The 22136-nt window shown below is 48.2% G+C and overlaps 1 protein-coding gene across 2 annotated transcripts; it reads right to left on the reverse strand.

Moving 5' to 3' along the window:
• Positions 1 to 384: 384 nt before the first annotated feature.
• LOC119391997 (N-terminal Xaa-Pro-Lys N-methyltransferase 1-B) lies at positions 385 to 16804 on the reverse strand. 2 transcript variants are annotated; one of them, XM_037659635.2, is made up of 4 exons: positions 16644 to 16804; positions 14631 to 14787; positions 1959 to 2148; positions 385 to 1774 (listed from the first exon to the last, which is right to left on the reverse strand). In XM_037659635.2, the coding sequence occupies exons 2-4, from the start codon at positions 14784 to 14786 to the stop codon at positions 1455 to 1457; spliced, it is 666 nt and encodes a 221-aa protein (XP_037515563.1). In that variant the 5' UTR covers position 14787; positions 16644 to 16804; the 3' UTR covers positions 385 to 1454. The 2 variants fall into 2 exon arrangements, with proteins under 2 accessions (XP_037515563.1, XP_037515567.1); XM_037659639.2 differs by having other exon boundaries at positions 14631 to 14804; positions 16644 to 16784.
• Positions 16805 to 22136: the final 5332 nt, after the last annotated feature.

Here is a 22136-nt window from a genome sequence, read left to right on the forward strand (position 1 = left end):
GTAGCTGTGGGCATCCAACAGGCAATCAACTGTGCTTGTTCTGATTGTCACTCTGTCCTCCTCCGGGGTTTGCTTTATTAGCGTTAAAATGTCTACGAGTACTCACGATGTCAAACCTTTTTTTTTGACCCACCCCCTTGCTTTGATGTTTCTCTGTCGGCCACAGACCATGACATTTTGAAGTTGATGGCAAGGTGACCACTGTGCCTGAACACATCCACAATCCTTGCCCTGTCGAGCACAGATACTGCTGTTTATTCACAGAGGTTCCTCTGGATCACTGAAGCGAGGTCCTCGCATATGGCCAGCCATTACTTCAACTATATTAGTGTTCCCCGAAAAAAGAAGGTAGCTGGCTTTTTTTTTTTCTTGCAATTGGTGACAACAAGTTACTTCCTACCTGGAAACATTCTCCCCTGGAAACACGTGTGTAAAGCAAGTGTGCTTTAGCAACACAGTGTTGCAAGTTACATTAATGGTATGTGCGTTGATTCTTTTATGGGAAAAATCATTGCACATGAAAGCAAGGATAGTTAGTAGTAACTATTCTTTGATCTTCAAGAGAGCGATGGTAGCAAGCCACCATTGTTCTCTTGAGGTACAACAGGCAACTGCCACCCTTAATGCTGTCTACTAGCAGAGGACAGTAAATACTATCTATCTAGTGTGATTAATGGTGTACATGATGTGCCAAAATTTCGCAATAGCCGCGAGGCATAGACTGGGTGCTACAATTGAACTCTTCGCCCTGTCAGTACCACCTGCGCTTGAGTGTGTACATTTAGTGTCCGACCATGTAAATTAATCATGATGCTTTTTTCAATAACGTTTTACAAGCAAAACATTCCGTGAAAATACTGCAGTCATTCACTTCATCAGCATTAGCTGTGGCAACCAACAATATCTACTGCTGTCGTCTTATCAGTAACTGTACTTCGGCCTATAGACCACATAAGTTTGTGAACATGCGGTTGTTTGTGTATGCAAGAAATTGACTGGCACTTGAATTAAAGCTGTTGGTGCTTGGCTTACATACATAGGCACTATGATTAAATGTTTTGCACACAGATGAAATAGTTTGGCACTCAGATTATTTCTTTGCCGCTTGGATTATTTTAGCTGGCGCTTGGTTTAAAAGTGAGCAGGAAAGCCTGCAGCGCAGATGCACAATCATTGTCCTAACCTTGTCAACAAGAAAGAGCAATTTGAACAGTAACAATGACAAACACAGAAAGAGGGGAGGGAGGAACAATGGGGAGAGCATGCAAAATGCACGCAATATCACACATTGAATAACAGATGTTTAACCAAGCTGTGAGCCGCCTGCTGTATTTTCAATGACCAGCAGTAATGATCCTGTCACCATCATGTCTAATTTTGTGCAACCCATTTGAAAAAGCAAATAACCAGCAGGCAACGACACAGTGGCATGACTTGGCATGCATGCAGTGCCATCACCTCAGGGCGAACGTCCTGACTTCATACAAGCCTTTGGGAAAACGGTACTGCTTGCGGTCGGCAAGCATACGGGCGCCAGCTTTCTCAAAGAGCTGCAGGAAGAGCTTGCGGGGACGTGTGATGCTTCCATCGCGGTTGTCAACATCAATACTGTCTTGTGTGATGTTGTCCTTGATGACAAAAATGCCATTGTCACGCAAGCCTCGGAGGCACCGCTGCACAAACAACACCAGGTCCGCATCGGTCAGATGTCCAGTCACCCACTGGCACCAGATGACATCGTAGTAGCCTTCTTTGGGGGCAAAGTCCTGCAGACCTGACACAAAGAACAATTTTGTCATGGCACCGAAGAAAATACTGTCGGGGCAGTTCATTTGACACACTGCTATCTTCCAGCACAAACACAAAGCTCATTCTTGTCTAGTCTATTGCATCATTCTTGGCCCACGCATGCATGGCACATGTGGGTGTAAAAGCAAAGCTTGCAATCTTGCACTTACCTTGGCAGAAAAGGTTCTCAACACGCTCTGATCCATGGCCAATGTAAGTTCGTGCTTGGTCCAAAAAAGCCTGGTTCTGTTCCACCATGTCAACAGTGTCAAACAGCGGCAGCAGTAAGTGCTTCGTGATGCGGCCAATGCCAGCACCGCAGTCTAATGCACGCTGCCTTCCCAGAGGGGCCACCTTGTCCTGAAAGAAAGCACAGGGTTTACGCAGGTCAACGTCAGATTTTTCAGACTCCTTGGGGACCACAAGATTATGCAAAAATCCATGCTCTTTTTTACTTCACTCAAGCAGCCAAATTGCCACAGCCATGTCTGAAATATCTCTCAAGGCCTGGCATTATCAGGCATTTCGATGCTTGCACTGGCTCTCATGTAGGTTTGGAGTCTAGATAATAATAACTGTTGGGCTTTAACGTCCCAAAATCAGGATATGATTATGAGGAATGCTGTAGAGGAGGGCTCCACAAATTTCGGCCACCTTGGATTCTTTAAAGTGCACCTAAATTTAAGTACACGAGTATCGAGCAATTTCGCGTCCATGGAACACGTGGATGCAGTTCACACCGTAGTGCTATGAACACACAAGCATTTACCGTAAAATCCTGAGCAAGCACCCCTACCCGAGCAAGTGCCCCCTTCCCTCCCTTTTTCGGGAGATTTGAAATATGCGCCAATGACCGAGCAAGTGCCCCCCTCCCCTCCCGCCATTTTGACTGTTTCACTTACTGTTTTTATTCACCGAACAAGGGTTCATAAAAACAGAGAATGCATGCGTATGCAATAAAGCATTTCAAGCATGGGTGCGCATTCTTTATTTTTAGCAGCTCTTCTGCCACCATATTGAATTTTTATCCGCGACCAAGCAAGGGCTACCCCTCCAAATCTTGTCGGATTATCTTTCCCCGTAGAGGGAGGAGGAGGGGGGGCTTGATCGGGATTTTACAGTATTAGCACCTTTTAAATAACGGCAAGCCCGCCAGCTGAATCTTACAAATTACTACAGTAACATGACAAGTAACACGATATAACGCCAATACAACACACAACACCATAACACACACAATGTACCGCGAATGCGGCGTTGCCGACATTCGATTCACCACAGGAGTCCATGGGAACGAGCCACAGAATCGTCCCCACGTGCTTCGCGTGAGAGATGACCATCCACCAGCAGCACCACGCCCCATAAGAGATCAAGTGCTCTTCCTCATGGGCCCACTTAACCTCGCCGCTACTACGGGAACAGTGCCATCCCACGCACAGCAGAGACTACGCTAAATATGCCACAAGACCATGAGGCCAAAACAACTTCACAGGGGGATTGTGCATTCCCACACCACTTAAGCTGCCAAATGTCCAGCTTTCCCCAATGTGTGTGTAACCGCCCCCTGAAATTTTTTTCATGTGCATACTATGTACAGTGATGCTACCGAGGACTTCTGATTTGGAGCAATTTTTGGAGCAGCAAAATTTCCATTTTGGAGCACTTTGGAGCAGCAAAATTTTCATCTTGGAGCACTTTGGAGCAGATAATTTTGCATCTGGGAGCACTTTGGAGCAGCGAATTTTACATCCTGGAGTGCAATACAGAAGCATATTGCATTAACATTCAAGCACCTGAGTATTAATATGGGGCTCTTATGAAGGCTAGAAATATTTCGATTCATTGCAAATCTCATGGAAAAAATCATCTCAGGAGCATAGGCGTGCGCCCTGGGGGGGGGGGGGGAGGGGGCAGGGGGGAGAGGCCCCCTCCCCCCTAATCACCTAAGAGGGGGGGGAGCGCGAAATCTGCCCCGTACATTGACCCTTGCAATAGCAATTATATGGACACTCTCGGCGGATTTTCGCCGTCGCCGTAATTTTCCGTATAAAGTACAAATTAATAACATCACCACGCGCATTCTAGCCGCGGGTAAAAGCTCGCGAGCGCTGGCGACGAACGCGGCTGAAGCGGAGATTAAACTAGCCGGCCGTCTGTCTCCGCCGCACGGACAGCGCATGAGATAACATCTTCCCGCGTGCGGGCCTGCCGTCGATTGCTCATCAAACAGCGAGGAAACGCCCCGCCCGTCTTTCGTAAGGAGCATGAAGGGACGCCAGGGGAGCGGAAGGGGGGGGGGGGCAGCATTTTTCGAAGGGCGCAGTCGCTTGCGCGCGCGCTATCTCAAGGCATCAGGAGACGACTCGTAAACTTGCTGTGCTCTCAACGCTTACTTCGCGTTTAGAGAACTCGGAGCAAGAAAACGCTTCGGTTCCTGGAGGGGCCATATTCCTTTAAACCAGCGTTTTGTTGAGTTACGCGAGATCGGATCCAAAAGAGTTAGCTGCTAGTCTTACTTCGTTTCACAATACAATTTTTTGGTATCGCATTCATTACTTCGCTCTTAAGCGAAACTGAGTTTTTTTTAACCGTTTGCTATTGACACCCGAAAGCGAGGGGCGGACATGGCGTAGCCGCTTCACTGTGGGCCGTCAGCGACGGGCCCGCTACTGACAGCTGCGCATTTGCGGCTGCTCCGACCAGGAGATATGATTTTACTAATGAGACGACATTTTTAAAAAAGCAAGCAAAAAATTCGAATAGGAACCCTAGCACGTGAGCTCGAAAGGGCAGGGCCTTTTAGGGGGTATTTACCGCAGAGTGATTACAAACTCGGACGTGCTGGCGGAAGGAATTACGAAAAAGCTGTTCTGGATGAAGATCCATGGATAAAGTATATCTGAGGAAAAGTGTCAACGCGTTTCCACCGTTCGCGTGCTCTTCCATAAACGCGAAGCAAAGAAAATTCGATATTGTCCCATATATCTACTGCGAGCGATCCCAGATTTCATTCCGCGATGTCCGGAAACAGAAGTGACAGACATTTTAGCGGCACTCACGTAGTTATTACTGAACATTGCTTTCCTTACGTGCCGTGCGACGCTTGAAACGAGCTATCAGCAGCGTTTCTGGAACAGACGACGTCCGCCGATGAATCGCCGCTACCGGTAGGCCTAGTCGTCACGAGCCTCTGCGGAGAGCGCGTTTTGCTGTCGAGCCGACTTGCAGAACAGAAGCTGCGTCGGCACCGTGCATGGCATCGTGGCTTACTCGGAACGCACGCGCGAGCGCTATTTATTCAGCGGAATAATTCTTGGTCCATGAGTGCGACTTTATTGGCAGCCCCAAGATCGAGCTGCACATGTTCCGACGCGCCGGCGGTGCGATTTCCGGTGATAGACGCCCCCAAACCCGAGACTTTGGCGCAGTTTGGCGCAAATTTCGTCGATATATTATCAGGATGGCGCAGTAAATACAATTTGGCGCACTTTGGCGCAGTTGGCGCAGGAGTGGAATCACTGTATAATATACAAACACACGCACAAACATATATAAACGGTGGTTGACCCCCCCCCCCCTCAAATTCCTGCTACACCCCTGCTTGTCAGCGACTAAATTGCACTGGCGCGTTTGCTGCCTGCCGCTATCATGCCTCTGTGCAATTCTGGTGCTTATCCATAAATCGCCGCACTGTACCGTGACAGTGGCCCCTTCAGGTTCTCGGTATGCTTGACCCCATATCAACTTGGCAGTGCAGCAAAGCTGACTTTTGGAATCCGCCTCAGCCGCAACTGAGCAACTCACGAAAGTGCTGGTTCAAGCCTGTGAGATGCAGGGTTGCTGCCTGTCCAGTTTTAGACCGGCCCAGCTTGTTTTTAGATAGCGGGCCGGTTGCCGGTCCGCACCTAAGACCGGTCGCCATTGGCCGGTTTTTTTGGTCATAATATTGCAGTTCTTCATTTTCTGGGGTGTTCTATAAGCGTCAGTTCAAGCTACGACGGTAAATATTTATCGTCAATCACCAAACCTTATGCTTTTAGTCAACCACTTTTTATGTTCCTGTCATATGTAACGATCATTGGAATAGAGCATATTCCAATAATCGTGTATATGTACATATGAATATCTTATATTTTTGTGGCATATATTCACTGTATACATATTAACATTCATTTCAGTCTGTAATGTCACTGGCCTGGTGGATACAGACGCAAAGAAAAGCTTTTTATGGACGATATATGTGCGGTTCCTTTTCAGTGAAGCACATTCAGAGCAATAACTAAAGCCTGACTTACTTTTAGTACCATTCCAAACGCGAGTATTTTTGTGCCTGCCATTAGACTAGTTGGTTTGCTCAGTGTTGTGTTTTTGTGCACATGCACATTAAGTTTATTTCACTCAAGGAAAGCAATGTTTCATTAAATGGCACTGCATGCCAAAGAGTTAACGCCATGTATATTGTTCAGCATTAATTTCATCGCCTGTAACCCCCCTCCCCAGCCCTCCCGAAGGGCCGATTTTTTTTTTTCGGGGAAAGGTGGCAACCCTAGTGAGATGATCCGACATGGCAGAGATGGTGGTTTCAATAAATGCCTTTTCGGACCTGGAACTTGTGAAGTAAGTACGAAAAATTGTACGCCGACGACTTTCACTTCAGCTGTGAAGAAGAAGATGCGCCTCCATCCAGCAGCATCGCCAACGCTCGGCTCGCTCGGCTCGTGTTTCGGATCGCCGCTGTGCCTCTGGACGCTTCTTCTCGCTTGCTTGCCGCTGACGACCATTACGTCTTTCAACGACCAATAAACCTCTTCACATTTGGTGGAGGGTGCTGTTCATCCCCGTCGCTACACCCTGGAGCTGCGTAGCCGGACGCTACCGCCGATCATGACTGACCACGCAAACCCACCGGCGCCTTCGTCCCTGTCCGTCACCTGCACCGGGCTTCCTCGGATCCGGGACCCAAAGGTCTTCAGCGGTGCAGATGAGACCGACGTGGAAGACTGGCTTGACCACTACGAACTGGTGAGCGCGCATAATAAGTGGGATGACCCCGACAAGCTAGGCTACGTCATATTTTATCTGACTGGCGTCGCCGAATTGTGGTACAACAACCACAAACAGAACATCCCCACATGGACCGTCTTGAAGACGTCCTGCTCTGAAGTATTCGGTCGACCAGCTGTCCGCAAGCAGCGCGCAGAGCAACGCTTGCGCGACCGCTCACAGCAGACTGGAGAAAGCTTCACAAGCTATATTGAGGACGTCGTCGACCTTTGTCGACGTGTCAACGACACCATGCCCGAAGCTGACAGGATCAAACAAATCCTGAAGGGCATTGACGATGGCGCTTTCCAAATGCTCTTGGCTAGGAATCCGGACACAGTTTCAGAAGTCGTCAGCTTGTGTCAGAGCTACGACGAGTTGAAGAAGCAGCGCGCTCTGACTCGGCAGCCTCCACGGGGTGGCGAGTCGCTGTGCAGTCTCGACACCATGCCTGACCATTCGACGTTGCTTCAGCAGGTTCGAGACTTCGTCCGCGAGGAAGTTGCCCGCCAACTTTCCTTAATGCCTTTTACTCACGAGCCTACCACCCGTCTGCCTACCCCGCTCCGCACTGTTGTTTCGGAGGAGGTTGCCCACGCTGTTCCCCTTGCGCGCCGCGAGCCGCCTCCATCCAGCCCTGTTCACTACGCGCGTGCATCGGAGCCTGTGGCCGCTCCTGTCGCCTATGCGCAAGCCGTGCAGCCTGTAGCCGCGCCCCTCACGTATGCTGACGTTCTGCGTAGGCTTCCGCAACCACCTTACACTACGCACTCGCAGCCCACGCAACCGCCTGTCTATCCTTCCACTTGGGCAGCACCGAGCACCGACATTCGCCAATCCATGGAGGACGCCTGATAATCGACCGATTTGCTACGCCTGCTACACTCCTGGACACGTCGCCCGCTACTGCCGCCGTCGCCCCCAAACTTTCGGCGACCGTGCCCGGTCGTCGCAAGCCGGAAGCCAGCCCTTCCTCCAATACGTTCCTGGCCCATCACCGCGCGATGCCCCTACTCACCGCCCTGACTTCCAGCCGCAGCGCTCACCATCTCCTCGGCGGCGATCGCCGTCCCCCATGCGTCGCCGGCCCGGACCCTCCGACCAGGAAAACTAAACGCCGCAGTTCAAGAGGCAAGAACTGCGCCAACTCCGAACTGTCCAAGCCCTCACTCCTCCCCAACTAACGTGGTCGCCATAACTGTTGAAGGTGTTCGTACTTTTGCCCTTGTGGACACCGGCGCCGCCGTTTCTGTCATAGCCGCTAATCTCTGCCGTGTATTACGAAAGGTAACGACGCCGCTTTCGGGACTGTCGCTCCACACCGCAAGCGCGCAGCAAGTGACGCCTCTCGCAGCCTGCACTGCAAGAGTGGTCATTGAAGGCAATCTGTACATCGTTGAGTTCATTGTCCTTTCTGCCTGTTCGCATGACGTCATCCTCGGGTGGGACTTCCTATCCCGCCATAATGCCGTCATCGACTGCGCACGCGCCGAAGTTGAGTTTTCCCCATTGTGTGACGCCCCATTACTTGACGCTCTTCATCATCCGCCCAAGCTGCTCGTTCGTGAGGATACCGACATTCCGCCTGGCACTTTCGCACTGGTCCCTGTTCCCTGCAACGCCCACACCGACGCTACAGTCTTTTTCACGCCGTCCGATGTCTTCACGAGTCGTAGAGCTCTGCCGCTACCTTTCGCAACGATTGACATCGCCGCCGGCAGCAGCAATATATTCGTCTTGAATCCGCTCTCTGCACCTGTCACGCTGCTTGCAGGCGAATGTCTCGGCCGCGTGGAAGATCTCGACTCTTCGTCTTTGGTTGACGTCCCGGATGACTGCTGCGACCCACCAAATGCCCTGTCGGCACTCGGGGAGTCATCCAGTGATATATTTTCCAGTGCCATCGCCGATACCCTCACCCCTGCCGAACACGCTGACCTACTTACTCTTCTGCACGAGTTCCGGAATTCTTTCGATGTGTCGCAACCTCAACTGGGCCGCACGTCGCAAGTACAACATTACGTCGACACCGGTTTACACCAGCCGCTGCGTCAAAGACCATACCGCGTCTCCGCTGAAGAGCGCCGCGTCATTAACAACCAAGTCGAAGACATGCTTCGTAGAGACGTTATTCGACCATCGCACAGTCCCTGGGCGTCTCCTGTCGTACTGGTGCGTAAGAAAGATGGATCTATCCGGTTTTGCGTGGACTACCGTCGTTTGAATAAGATAACCCGCAAGGACGTCTATCCTTTGCCGCGCATTGACGACGCCATTGACACCCTTCACGGAGCAGAATTCTTCTCGTCACTGGACTTGCGGTCTGGCTATTGGCAAGTTCCTATGGCTGAAGCCGATCGCCAGAAGACTGCGTTTATTACACCTGATGGCCTATACGAGTTTAACGTCATGCCCTTTGGACTGTAACGCGCCTGCTACGTTTGAACGACTTATGGATAATACGCTACGTGGTCTAAAGTGGTCTATGTGCCTGTGTTACCTCGACGATGTCGTGGTTTTCTCCCATGATTTCCCTACACACCTCCGTCGCCTCAGGCACGTTTTGACTAGTCTGACCAACGCTGGCCTTCAGCTTAACCTCAAGAAATGCCGCTTCGCTGCCCGGGAGCTCGTCATCTTAGGCCACATCGTGTCCAAACAGGGCGTATTACCTGACCCTGCAAAACTTCGTGCAGTCGCGGAATTCCCTAAGCCCACGACCATGAAGGAACTTCGAAGTTTTGTAGGTCTATGCTCCTATTTCCGGCGCTTTGTTCGCAATTTTGCATCCATCATGTCACCGTTAACCCAGCTTCTTCGCGGCGACGTGAACCTCTCCTACTGGTCCTCTGCATGTGACGTAGCCTTCACTACACTGCGCCGCCTGCTCACCTCCCCACCTATTCTTCGTCACTTCGATCCGACGGCTCCTACCGAAGTACACACAGACGCCAGCGGGGTCGGGCTTGGCGCTGTCCTCGCTCAACGAAAGCCCGGCTATTCCGAATACGTCGTCGCCTACGCTAGTCGCACGCTGACGAAAGCCGAAACGAATTACAGCGTGACTGAAAAAGAGTGTTTGGCTCTGGTGTGGGCGCTTGGAAAGTTCCGGCCGTACTTATACGGCCGCCCGTTCGATCTAGTAACCGATCACCACGCGCTTTGCTGGCTCGCCACGTTGAAGGACCCTTCTGGCCGCCTAGCGCGATGGGCACTTCGCATCCAGGAGTACGACATTCGCGTCGTATACCGCTGCGGACGCAAACACTCTGACGCTGACGCCCTCTCCCGCTCACCTTTACCGCCAGATCCAGCGTGCGCAACCACATGCGTCCACCCCTTGTCATCTCTCGATCTCGACTCCATTGCCACCGAACAACGTCGTGACCCGTGGATCGCTTCTCTTCTTGATTATCTATGTGGAACATCCACCATTCCTGTATCTCGATCCCTCCGTCGTCAAGCTTCCCATTTCACCATCCGTGATCAACTGCTTCATCGCCGCAACTACGCTGCCGATGGCCGCCGATGGCTACTGGTCATTCCACGCAGCTTGCGATCCCAAGTATGCGCCTCTCTTCACGACGATCCGCAATGTGGCCATGCCGGGGTCTTCAAGACATACGAGCGCCTTCGCCATCGCTATTACTGGCGCGGCATGTACAATTTTGTGCGGAAATTCGTGCAGTGCTGTCCTGACTGCCAACGACGCAAATCGACACCTTTACGTGCGACCGGCGAATTGCAGCCGCTTCCATGCCCTGCCAAGCCATTTGATCGCGTCGGCGTTGACCTCTACGGTCCCCTTCCAATGACCGCAGATGGCAACCGGTGGATTATCGTGGCTGTCGACCACCTGACACGCTACGCCGAAACTGCCGCTTTGCCTAGCGCTACCGCTCGGGATGTCGCCTCTTTCATTTTACGTCACTTTATCCTTCGACATGGCGCCCCTCGAGAGCTCCTTAGTGACAGAGGCCGCGCTTTTCTCTCCGAGGTCGTCGAAGCTCTGCTCTCGGAATGCCACGTCATTCATCGGACAACCACAGCATACCACCCGCAGACTAACGGGCTCACGGAACGGTTTAACCGCACCTTGGGTGATATGCTCTCGATGTACGTCGCATCTGACCATAGCAACTGGGACCGTGTTCTCCCTTATGTAACATTCGCATACAACACCGCGATACAAACAACTACCGGATTTTCGCCTTTCTTTCTCCTTTACGGACGCGAGCCTTCACATACTATTGACACCCTACTTCCCTACCGTCCTGATGCTTCCGAGTGTCCACCTGTCTCCGAAGCTGCTCGACAAGCCGAAGAGTGCCGCCAGCTCGCCCGCACGTTTACCTCGCAAGAGCAGCAGCGACAGAAAGAAAACCGCAGCACTTCACTTCCAGACCCTAGCTATGCCCCAGGGTCTCTCGTATGGCTCTCTGTCCCATACCAGACTCCGGGACTCTCCTCGAAGCTCGTTCCAAGGTACGAGGGCCCTTACACCATCTTGGAGAAAACCTCTCCAGTTAATTTTCTTATCGAGCCAGTTTCTCGATCGGATGACATGCGCCGGCGTGGACGTGACATCGTCCATGTTTCCCGCCTCAAGCCGTACCATGAGCCTCTACCTGAAACTTCTTAGGTCGCCAGGATGGCTCCTTTTTCAGCGGGGGCGATTGTGAAGAAGAAGATGCGCCTCCATCCAGCAGCATCGCCAACGCTCGGCTCGCTCGGCTCGTGTTTCGGATCGCCGCTGTGCCTCTGGACGCTTCTTCTCGCTTGCTTGCCGCTGACGACCATTACGTCTTTCAACGACCAATAAACCTCTTCACACAGCGTACAAATTTCAGACGCTTTTTACTCTATGGGGCTTATGACGGTGCCGCGAATTTTCAAGCATGTCTAAAAAATCGGCAGTTGACATACATGCTTGCTATTCTAGCTGTGCATATGTTGGGCTTGCACACAAAATAAGAAGCAGTGCATGCGGTTGTGGCAAAGAGCAAATCACTTTCTCGGAACCAATCGACTCTGCGAAACGTACCAGCTGTATCTACCTGTATGCACACTACAATCTGAATATGATGTGGCATTGTGTTTTTAAATTAAAAAAAGAATACTCATAGTGTGCAACTACGGAAATCCTAGGGGAATTATTGGGTTGATCTCCCAGTAAAACAGCAGGACTAACTAGCACTTTCAGAGCATTTGTACAGACTGTGCACTAATAATTAACAGTGTGTACTATACACATCACTAACAGCTTTCCACATTCTTGGCACATGATTGTAAATTGTTCTAAACAAGAACTGCATACAGGGAATGCACAGTGACATAAATCACTCCTATCAGCATGTGGCACAAAATGTGCATTGGAATGGTTATAATACTATGGCGCAAATATGCAACAAAACAAACTTTGCCACAAATCGCCTCCTCAGCATTTATTAGAGAAGGCACGAAAAATGTGTTGTTCTAGCATCTTTCTGGTTATGTCTGACTTCCCATTAGCAGAGTGCTGCTATATATGGGGTGCTTTTTTTTAGACAATACAAGTTTTTAAAATAATTTCTGTGACAGTCAGGCTTCTCTCATTTTCTCACACAAACTATTTGTCGAGGCGGAAATACTTTGGCGCAACTGAAATGAGATTGATGTGACTAACAAAAACTCGTTAATTAACTTTTTAATTATACACTTCAGGGCAGTCGTTTATAAAGTTGTAGTGCATGCCAATTGATGGCATGCCCATTTTTAGAAATCACGAAAGTTGCACTTAATTTGAGATATTCATTATCGAATTTTAAGGGCGCTACAGGTGCAATAAAATGGCAACTGAAAATAAGGGGAGATGCTCCTCAGAAAACTTTTTCTTTAAATGTTTGTGACAGCTCTACGAAACTTTCACTATTTATACAGTTTGAGCTCCTCTTTTCAAACCCGCTTTTATTTTCTTGATAGCTCATTTGGTTAACTGTTTGCACATCATGCATTTGTAAAAACAATGCACGGTGTTGTGGATGAGGAACACGACTCGTCCCAGCAAAAGCAGCAGAATGAAGAAATAGCGCTCGTGTCCAGCTGCACGTCGGAATGCTTGCAAACCGATCGCAGGGCTTCGATCATCCTACATAGCTTAAAAGGGCCAGTTGCGATGCGAGACTATAGTGGGGAAACATTTTTTTTTTCGTGTTTTCAGCAAGAATGTCACACTGCCGAAGTGGGCTCTGGGAGAAGAGTGTTAGGCCTATACATCCCCGGCGAAAATTCAAGAGTAGGCAATTGCGCGGAGCGAAATGCTGCGTGCGCGAAATTCGGAGTAAACTTCGCACTTCTACGGGCCACTGCAAGTGCTTTTATTGCATTTTCTGATAACTTCTAGTTGATTCTCAGCTTTGATTTATTTTCATACATTAAAGAGGATGCTTGGAGGAACACAGAACACCAACAAAACAAAAGATTAGGGATGGGCGAATATTCGGGCATTTCGAATATTCGAACGAATATTAAAGTATTCGAATTGGCTTCGATACGAATTTAGATTATTCGAAATTTCGAAGTATTCGAAATGAACGAATATATGTATACATTTGACCGCACATAACCCCCTGTTAAGGTGGTTTCACTGCAGTGTCTGGTTGCTGTGCCGTGAAAACACCCATCCAGGGGAAATCTGCACTTCCGCGAAGCCACACTTCAAGGTCAAATGTACATATATTTTTTTGCAAGTTTAAAAGCCTGTTATATGGGCTTATATGCGCTAAGTCTAGTAATTTTTAAATTGTAATGTATTGTACCACTTATAACTTGCACCTTACTGCTATTCAAATTTTTATACTATTCAAGGTTTCTTCCACTTCATTTCAAACCAAAAAAGTGACATTCACTCATACCTAGTTCCAATTCTTAAAAGTATTGTGCAAGGGTCATGACGAAAATGCTAATTTTTCTTGATAATATGTGGTGAGTACTATTCGAACTATTCGATTCGAAATTATTCGACCAAATCACTATTCGCTTCGAACCTCAAATTTACTATTCGCCCATCCCTACAAAAGATAAATTTTTTTTCAGAAAGAAGTCTTGCTTTTTCGACCCGCATCTACCCTTAACACTGCTCTAACATGAAGGACCTAAAAAGCTTTTGCAGCATATTTGTGAGGCAATCTAGTCCATTCTATGATTACTTGGTGCCTCTTCCCAGTATTATGAACATTCAGAAGGGTTTAAAGGGCACTGACACGAAATTTTTCAGTTGTTTTGTCACGTGACATGAAAGGCCAAGCACTCAAGAGTCTAGAAAATTTACTCCTAAGCGCGAGTACACCCTGAAAAAGTAATTACAGCATGTTTTTAAAAGCTAGTTTCGGTTCCCACTGTACCCTGACGTCACAACGCGGTAGGAGCTTCTTGTCACATGGTCACATAAGGCACCGTGACATTTCCATGGCCACTCCACACTGTGGCTCCATTGGTGACCTGCAAGCAGCCATTTTAAATGTTTTGGTGACGCACAAGAGGCCATATTGGAAGTTTTGGTACCTGATGTCATCACAACTAGCCAGACTGCTGTGTGAAGCCACCGAAATTGGTACTGTAGCCCCTCAAGCTAGTGTCGATATCGGTAGGTGCGCCATGGGAAAACTGACTGATATCTTATCAACATTTGCTGACCTTCACACTTGCCCAAAGCAGTCTCTGTATTCGGGAGATTTGTATGGCAGAGTAATCTCGCCTTCAAAAAATGGTGTCCGTACACCTTTAAAGAGAACCGACAACAGCGCTTGTTCATTCCTTGCCTCTTGGAACTGCTTGAGTAGCCGATTTGATGAGTGAATGTCCGTGCTGCTGATCTCGGAGTAGCCGCCCAGCATGCCATCTACGGTGGCTGGAATTGTCTCCCAGTAGGCCTTGCCCTGGCTGTAAAAGTCGTCCGAGTGCTGCGCCGATGACATGCTGCCAAAGAGAAAGCCCTGCAAGATACTTTATCCTTTCAGATACCAACACAAAGTGTAAACACGTGCAATGTGCGACTGCTAGGTGAGAGTTGCATGAACTTAACCATACTATAGGCACTGCAATTGGCAGGGACAGTAGCAGTAGAGAACATTGCAGTACAATTCCTTTGATAACAGGTTGCCAGTCGTCCACTACTTTAGTACGATCTGTATTCTCAACTTTTAAATTTTTGAGGTATTTTCCAACTCTGTACAAAGTAAACTTCAGCAGGAATTTGGTCATCTCAAAAGTCAAACCCTGACGACAAAGGAGTGCAGATGAAAAGTGCAATACTTGTTGTCTTGCCATATGCACATAGAGATCAGTTGGCACCAGTGACTGAGAGGATGCTGAAAACTTGAGCAGACTGAATTACCGATAATAACTGCAAACTAACATTGCCACGACATGAACCCTTTTAAACTGCAGTGCCACTACTTGAGTGGCATAATATTATCATGGCGTCGAAGATGTTGAAAGCAGTGCTAAGGAAGACAAGGCAGGCATCCCCCACTATCACTGGAAGGATCAATAAGAGTTCATAGCCATGAAGCTTATTGGCTACTGTTCTCAATAATCATAAACTCTCTTGCAGTATGCCCGGAGATACAGAAGGAAACAACACACAATGTTATTCCGCTGTCTGTTCTTGTACTGCAGAAGTGATGTATAAGCTAGCTCTGATTTCCTCTGACCATCTAGTGGTACTTGAAATACGAGCACGGAACTACACAGGAACACAAGATCTTGTCCCTGTCTTCTTGTGCCCCTGTGTAGTTACACGCTCATATTCTGAGTATCATGGATCACTAGCCCAATCAGCCATTCTGACATCTGGTGGTGCTTTAGCACCCATTACTAGACGGCCCTATGACGTGGTCTGCCATTATATGAGTAGCTGCCAAGTGATCTTGCTACACTTTACACTCAACGCCTCAAAACAACAGTTCCAGTGAGCTGGAAAAATGCCAACACAAGAAAGGAGACATAAAGGAGGAAGAAACAGATTGAATGACAGGGAGGTTAAATTATCGACCCATCAGCTTACTCTCGGTAATAAACAAAATATTTACAAAGGTAATTAATTTCAAGCAGGATAAGAAAAACACTTGGCTTCAACTACCCTAGAGCCAGTTTCAGAAACGGCTACTCTAAGATGGATCACACTCATGTGGTCAATCAGGTAATGGAGAAAGCTGCTGAATACAACAAACACACTTATTTAGCTTTCACAGACAATGTCAATAGCTTAGCCGACATCTACAGACTCCACAGCTACCTTACTTCTCCACACACACAAACAGGCCTTTTTTTTCTGCACGTTTGAAGATGGCTATGCTCGCTAGACGTCATATGCGCTTTCGATAGCGTCTAGGTTCTCGCAGCAGGTTTTACGGCTTTAGAACCATGGATGTCGCGCTCACGAACGGCACCGTGTGTTTCAGGTCCATGATCCAGAATTACGTCTATTTAACATTTATTTTAACTCAACACGGTGCGTTTGTACCTGCAGGCCGCTTATTTCAATCAATGAGCACGCCTTCACACGTGTTCGCGCTGCGTCGTAGGAAAAGCAAACGTAGATGAGGGCACGCTCGTACTACTAAGTACTATGCACGCGCTTGGCGGCCAAATGAATCAGCAGCATTTAACGCAACAGTCAAATGCCGACAAAGACATAAATAGTGGACCCGTGCGCATCTAACACGACGATTGCTCGCCCTACATGCCCTTACATAAGCAGGGTGTTACGACGATCGATCCGAGAAGGGAGGGCACGCTCAGATGTGTATCATTGTCATGAAATGTGTTACCTGGAACTAAGACAGCAGATCCGAAGGTCACGCGACGGCCGTGGGAAAATATCTGAAGCGAACACGACCCAAACAGACCGGCGCAAATTACAGGCCGCAACAACACCAACAGCCACAACGCGCCTTCAGGCTCACCGCATGCTCTACCGGCGCCGGATGCTACGGGCTCGTGCGGATGTCAGATGTTGCTAAAGTGATGTTGCTTCGCGTTAAAGGTTCCTCGTAGTTCGGTGCTTTTTCCGCAAGGAGCGCTCGCAGCTGACACTACTTAAGGTCCCTCCTTTAACACTACTGGACAGGCTTTGAAGTGAGGGAAGCTCAGAGCAAAATGAGATTCGAAGAGAGGCTGAGGAAAATGAAGAAGAGTAGATGGGCAGAGAAGGTTTTCAGGTATTTGTATAGAAAAAGCGTTGACACGCAGTGGAGAAAGAGAACTAGGAGGCTCACCAGTAAATATACGGCTAGCAGTGCGGGCGATATGGCAACAGGGAGCATTAAGCGGAAGGTCAGGGAGGCGGAGAGGACTTATTGGATGACAGCGATGGAAAAGAAGCCGGCTCTGAGTAACTACCGAAAGGGAAAAAACGAAATAAGGAGGGAAAGGTTTTATGATAACTCAAGGGGAAGCGCTTTACTGTTTGAAGCAAGGTCGGGCTGCCTTAGAACGCGAAGTTATAAAGCGAGATTCAGTAACGAAGACGAACACTGTACATGCTGCGGGGGAACTAAGGAAACGATGGAACATGTACTGATTGAATGTGGCGATATTCACCCAGGTATACTTGTGGGCACGAGTCTACAGGAAGCCTTGGGTTTTAGGGACAACAATGGAAAGCTGAACACGTCCGCGATAGAAATAAGTAAGAGACGGTTAGAGTATTGGTGGCAGAAGAGTAGAGATAAAGTACAAAAATAAATAATGGGGGGGGGGGGGGGGGGAATAAGGTCATTCTGCCTTAAGAGGCAGAGAGATAGACCGTACGTGAATTTATAAATTTTTTTGGTATAATAAGATAGATTTAATCAATGTAGACAAGGTATTAGGCCAGCATGAAACAAGGAAGTTTTTTTTTTTTTTTTTTCTTCGAGCATGGTGGCAGACATGTCACCGCCCCGTTATAAAGGGGACGCTCATAGCATCCATCCATCCATCCACAACTTCCGCTGAATTCGGAAGTGACGCCATCGCAGCCGGCGGCACGACCGCTTGGCCGCTTTGGCAAGCATTGCCTCCGGGATGGCCATAGGCAGTGCTTTAATCTCAGAGGCTGCAAGGTTTAAAGCGACCGCCACAGCGAGCGCTCGCAGCCGACACTGTTTGGGAGAGCGGAGGAGGAGAGAACAGGAGAGGGCCGGGACCAGCTCTTCGGCTCACGTCGCAGGCATCTTTCTAGAGGAGGCATTGGCCTCCCATTGGTTAAGTTCAGATGCTCCGCCGACGCCAGCGCCAAGAGCCCCTTCAGTTAGGGCCCTGTAGGACGGGGTTAGGCAAGATGGCGGCGTTCATGGTGTTTACGTCGTCATGGCAACAGGAACAGAATACGGCGGGGAAATTTGTTCCCATGCGTATGCCCATGCATGATACTCGCCATTGTGAGGTAAACGTTTCGTTGAGTATTCGCAAATGTTGTTTGGTCGAGGTGGTTGCGGGCGAAGGTCCATGCACGATGTTTGGCGTAAAATTGACGCCTTTGGGCTCACAGATGACGATAAAACATTGCCACTGCAGTCACTTTCCATTACGCTCACTTGTGATCGTTGGTTTTTTGACGTGCATGCTGTTGTTTCTGCAACGCAACATGCACTCGGCTGCGAATTCTCTGCGAACGTTCGCCGCACATCCTATTTATACACTGCGCAGGGTGTTTTCTTTTTTAAATATAGATTTTTTACAAAAATTATATGACAGTCAGGCTCCTGTCGTTTTCGTACATGAACTCTATGTGAGGCGGAAATGCAGACATACTCTGCCGCAGCTAAAATGACACTGACGCGACTAATTAACAGAAACTCGCTAAATAACTTTTTAATTATTCACTTGAGGGCCGGTGTTTATATACTACAAAGTGTAGCGCGTGCCATTATGGCATACGTATTTTTTAGAAATCACAAAAGTTGCACGTAGTTCGAGATATTCATAATCGAATTTCACGGGCGAAATAGAAACTGATCGCGTCTGGCGCGCACAAAGCGCGGCGGAACACCGGAATGACACGTGACAGGGAAGCGATGAAATTCTGAAATACACGCGAGCATTCTGAAATGCACTAGTATAGACAGCTTAATGTTTGCGTGCGATGGGTGGTGCCTATCTGTGAATTCTTTTCTTAAACTGTAAAGAGGCGCGAAAAAATATTTCGCCTGTAGGCAAGAAGAAATATGCCGCAGTGGCCGCCCCTGAGCTTCCTAAACACATTGTCGTTTTCTTGTGCACAGTTCGAAAGAAACATAAGCACCAAACATTACGCGCAAAAGTAAGGCGATGTGTGGGCAAGTGAGATGACTTGCTGCTTTTCACGAAAACATACGGCTGCGGCGCACCGTCATTCGATCAAAATTCGTCACTCCCATGCACGGAGGAAGGAAAGAACTCCCATGTGACGAGTAGTTCCGGTCTGACGAAGCAGAACGGTCGCGCTTTGTGCGCGCCTTGAACGATCAGTTTTGATTCGCGCATGAAATGCGATGACGAATATCTCGAAGTACGTGCAACTTTTGTGATTTCTAAAAAATAGGTATGCCATAAATTAGCACGACTACAGCTTTGTAGTATAAACACCTGCCCTCAAGTCAATAATTAAAAAGTTAACGAGTTTTTGTTAATCACAACACGGTCACTTTAACCCCAGGTAGCACAAAACGGATAATTGACGTTTTATAAACGTTTATCCGAGACGATAAAAACGTTTAGAAAACGTCACGGAAAAGAAGCTAAAGGTCTAGAAAACGTTTTATATCTCGTCTAATGTCCGGCTAGAATCCGTTTTTAAAGGGGTCATGAACCACTTTTCCAAGTAATGATCTAATGGCCTCAGTATCGGAGTGTACTGCCTCCCGAATCGATTGCCGCAAAAATTTCTCGAATCCGTCAAGAATCAGCGGAGTTACGGGGGTTTGGCGCACGCTCCCAGCGCTTTCTCTCTTTTCTCGTGCCGGCGAGCACACTGGAAGCTAGACAGGGAGGGATGGCATGGGGGAAAGAAGTTACGCCAGCGCGCGTCATGAAACGCGATCGCTCTCCCGCTGTGATTCGCTTGCGCGAGTGCGGCTACCGTGTACTGAGGAGTGCGGCGCCGGCAAGTGGCGGCACCCCGCGGCAAGAAGCGCATCTGATCCGAACGCCGCTCTCGATTTACGTCGGCTATCGGCCAATAAGCATGCTATGTCTCTTGCGACGTACAGCGGACAGACGCCCCGCCCACCGACGAGAGTGAGAACCGGCCTCTGTTTGAAAAGAGGGTGCCTAGGGAAACGGCAACTTCGCGCTCCGCTTGTGGCCATTACGCGGCGCGCACGACTGTAATATTTGGCAGAGCAGTTCATAGCCGTGTCAGCTTTCCGCAGGATGTGTTTTTTCAATCAGCCCAAGGGGTGCTTCATGACCCCTTTAAGACCATCTAGAAAACGTTTTTAAGACGATCTAAAAAACGTTTTTAAGACGATCTAGAAAACGTTTTAAAAACGTCGCAAAAAATCCCATTTTTAAAATAAAAATATCCCATTGCATCGTCTTTGAAAAGACGTTTTCTAAACGTCTTTAAGACGTCATGCAGGATCTCTTTTCTTTTAGCTGTTTTGTTTTTGCGCATGCAATTATAATAGTGCACGTTTTTAGGAAGCCCTCTCTGTTATAGTAATTACAGTTACTTTATTCGGTAATTACCATTACAGAGTGAGAGCTCAGTCGATTCACAGACAAAAGTGGTCATGTAATAATTTATTATGTAAAACAGCAACGACTCCTGTACAGCATAGAAACGTAAAAACCACGAAATGAGATATAGCATGCGAATATATAACATTATTCAGAAGCGGCAAAAGAACGCAAAATATTGCGGTAATTAAAGTGCAGCTATATACTATCCAACCTTCAAGAACACTTTTTGTTGCACGATTCAGAATTGTTGTCAAACAACTAACAGTGCAATATGGCAAAATTTAGGATCTGGCACAGCCACTCTGCAATATGTAAGCGTCGTCTCATTAGCTTTACTTAATCAAATGCAAGGATGAAGTGAAGAGAAATTGTCGAAAAGGGAATGTCGCTGAAGCCAACGACTAGACAAGGGGACTAGTTTCCGCCAGGCAGGGGCGTAGCGAAAAATTTTTTTCAGGGGGGGGGGGTTCCCACCATACTTTATGTATGTTCGTGCGTGCGTTTGTATGTGTGCGTGTATATAAACGGGAGCAAAATTGAAAATTTTCGGGGGAGGGGGTTGAAACCCCCCCCCCCCCCCCCTTGGCTACGCCCCTGCCGTCAGGGCCCTGACGAAGACAAGCATTCATGATGAAACGTTTCCTCAACGCTTCATCTTCCGCTGAACTTTTTTCTTGTAGGAAGGAGAGAGAGAGAAGGAACAGAGGATAGGCAGGGAGGTTAACTAGCGTCCGTTTGCTACCCTACTCATGGGAGGAGAATGAGGGAGTAAAAATAGAGAGAAAGAGACACATTTCACAACACACACACAGAAGAGCGTATCACAGGTGGTCACTCAATTTTGTTGCCTTGAAGTACTGCAGGAGGGCTCGTATGGTTTTCTGGGCTGATGTGCTATGAAGACAGACTTCCAAGATATTTCCTTCGGGAAAAGGCCGACCGTCAAGTCTCCTGAAGGCACACTGGCACACTGGAGAGTCCGGCGATGTGTTTGAAATAGCATACAGCGGCACAAATGATGATCGAAAGTCTCTACACAGTTGCAGTTATCGCACATTGATGAATCTGCCCTACCAATCCGATAGGTGAATGAGTTAGAAGACCCTACACCGAGCCACAGCAACACAACAAAAAGACGTGGACAGTAGAAGTGGACAGGACAGCGCTTACTACTGTCCACTTCTACTGTCCACGTTTTTTTTTTCAGTGTGCTTCAACCTAATTTTCCAAACATGAACGTAAACCAACAGGCCCAACTCGCCATCTTGCTCCAACACAGCATTCAAAGCAGGCAAGGAGGCATGAATCAGGCACCTGGTGTGTGTCTCCCTTCGTTTCAAAACAATCGTTCAGAGCGCTACTTAAGACCACAGTTAGTGGAAATCGACTCCAATGTGTTGAAATCACTAATACCAAAACAAAACTGCAAAATAATATTTGGCCCACCCAGCCAAGAATGCGTAATGAAAGAAGAACGTAAATTGCTAGCAAAATCACTGTTGCTGAAGTGTATTGCTCACAAAATGAAACTTTTAGAAACGTTCTTACAACATGCCTCTCTTGGAACATTTCTCCCTGAAAAAATGTTGGCAAAAAACTCTGGCATCATTACAGAA

Source organism: Rhipicephalus sanguineus, chromosome 1, assembly GCF_013339695.2.
Source record: "Rhipicephalus sanguineus isolate Rsan-2018 chromosome 1, BIME_Rsan_1.4, whole genome shotgun sequence".
In the NCBI taxonomy this organism is placed as follows: Eukaryota; Metazoa; Arthropoda; class Arachnida; order Ixodida; family Ixodidae; genus Rhipicephalus; species Rhipicephalus sanguineus.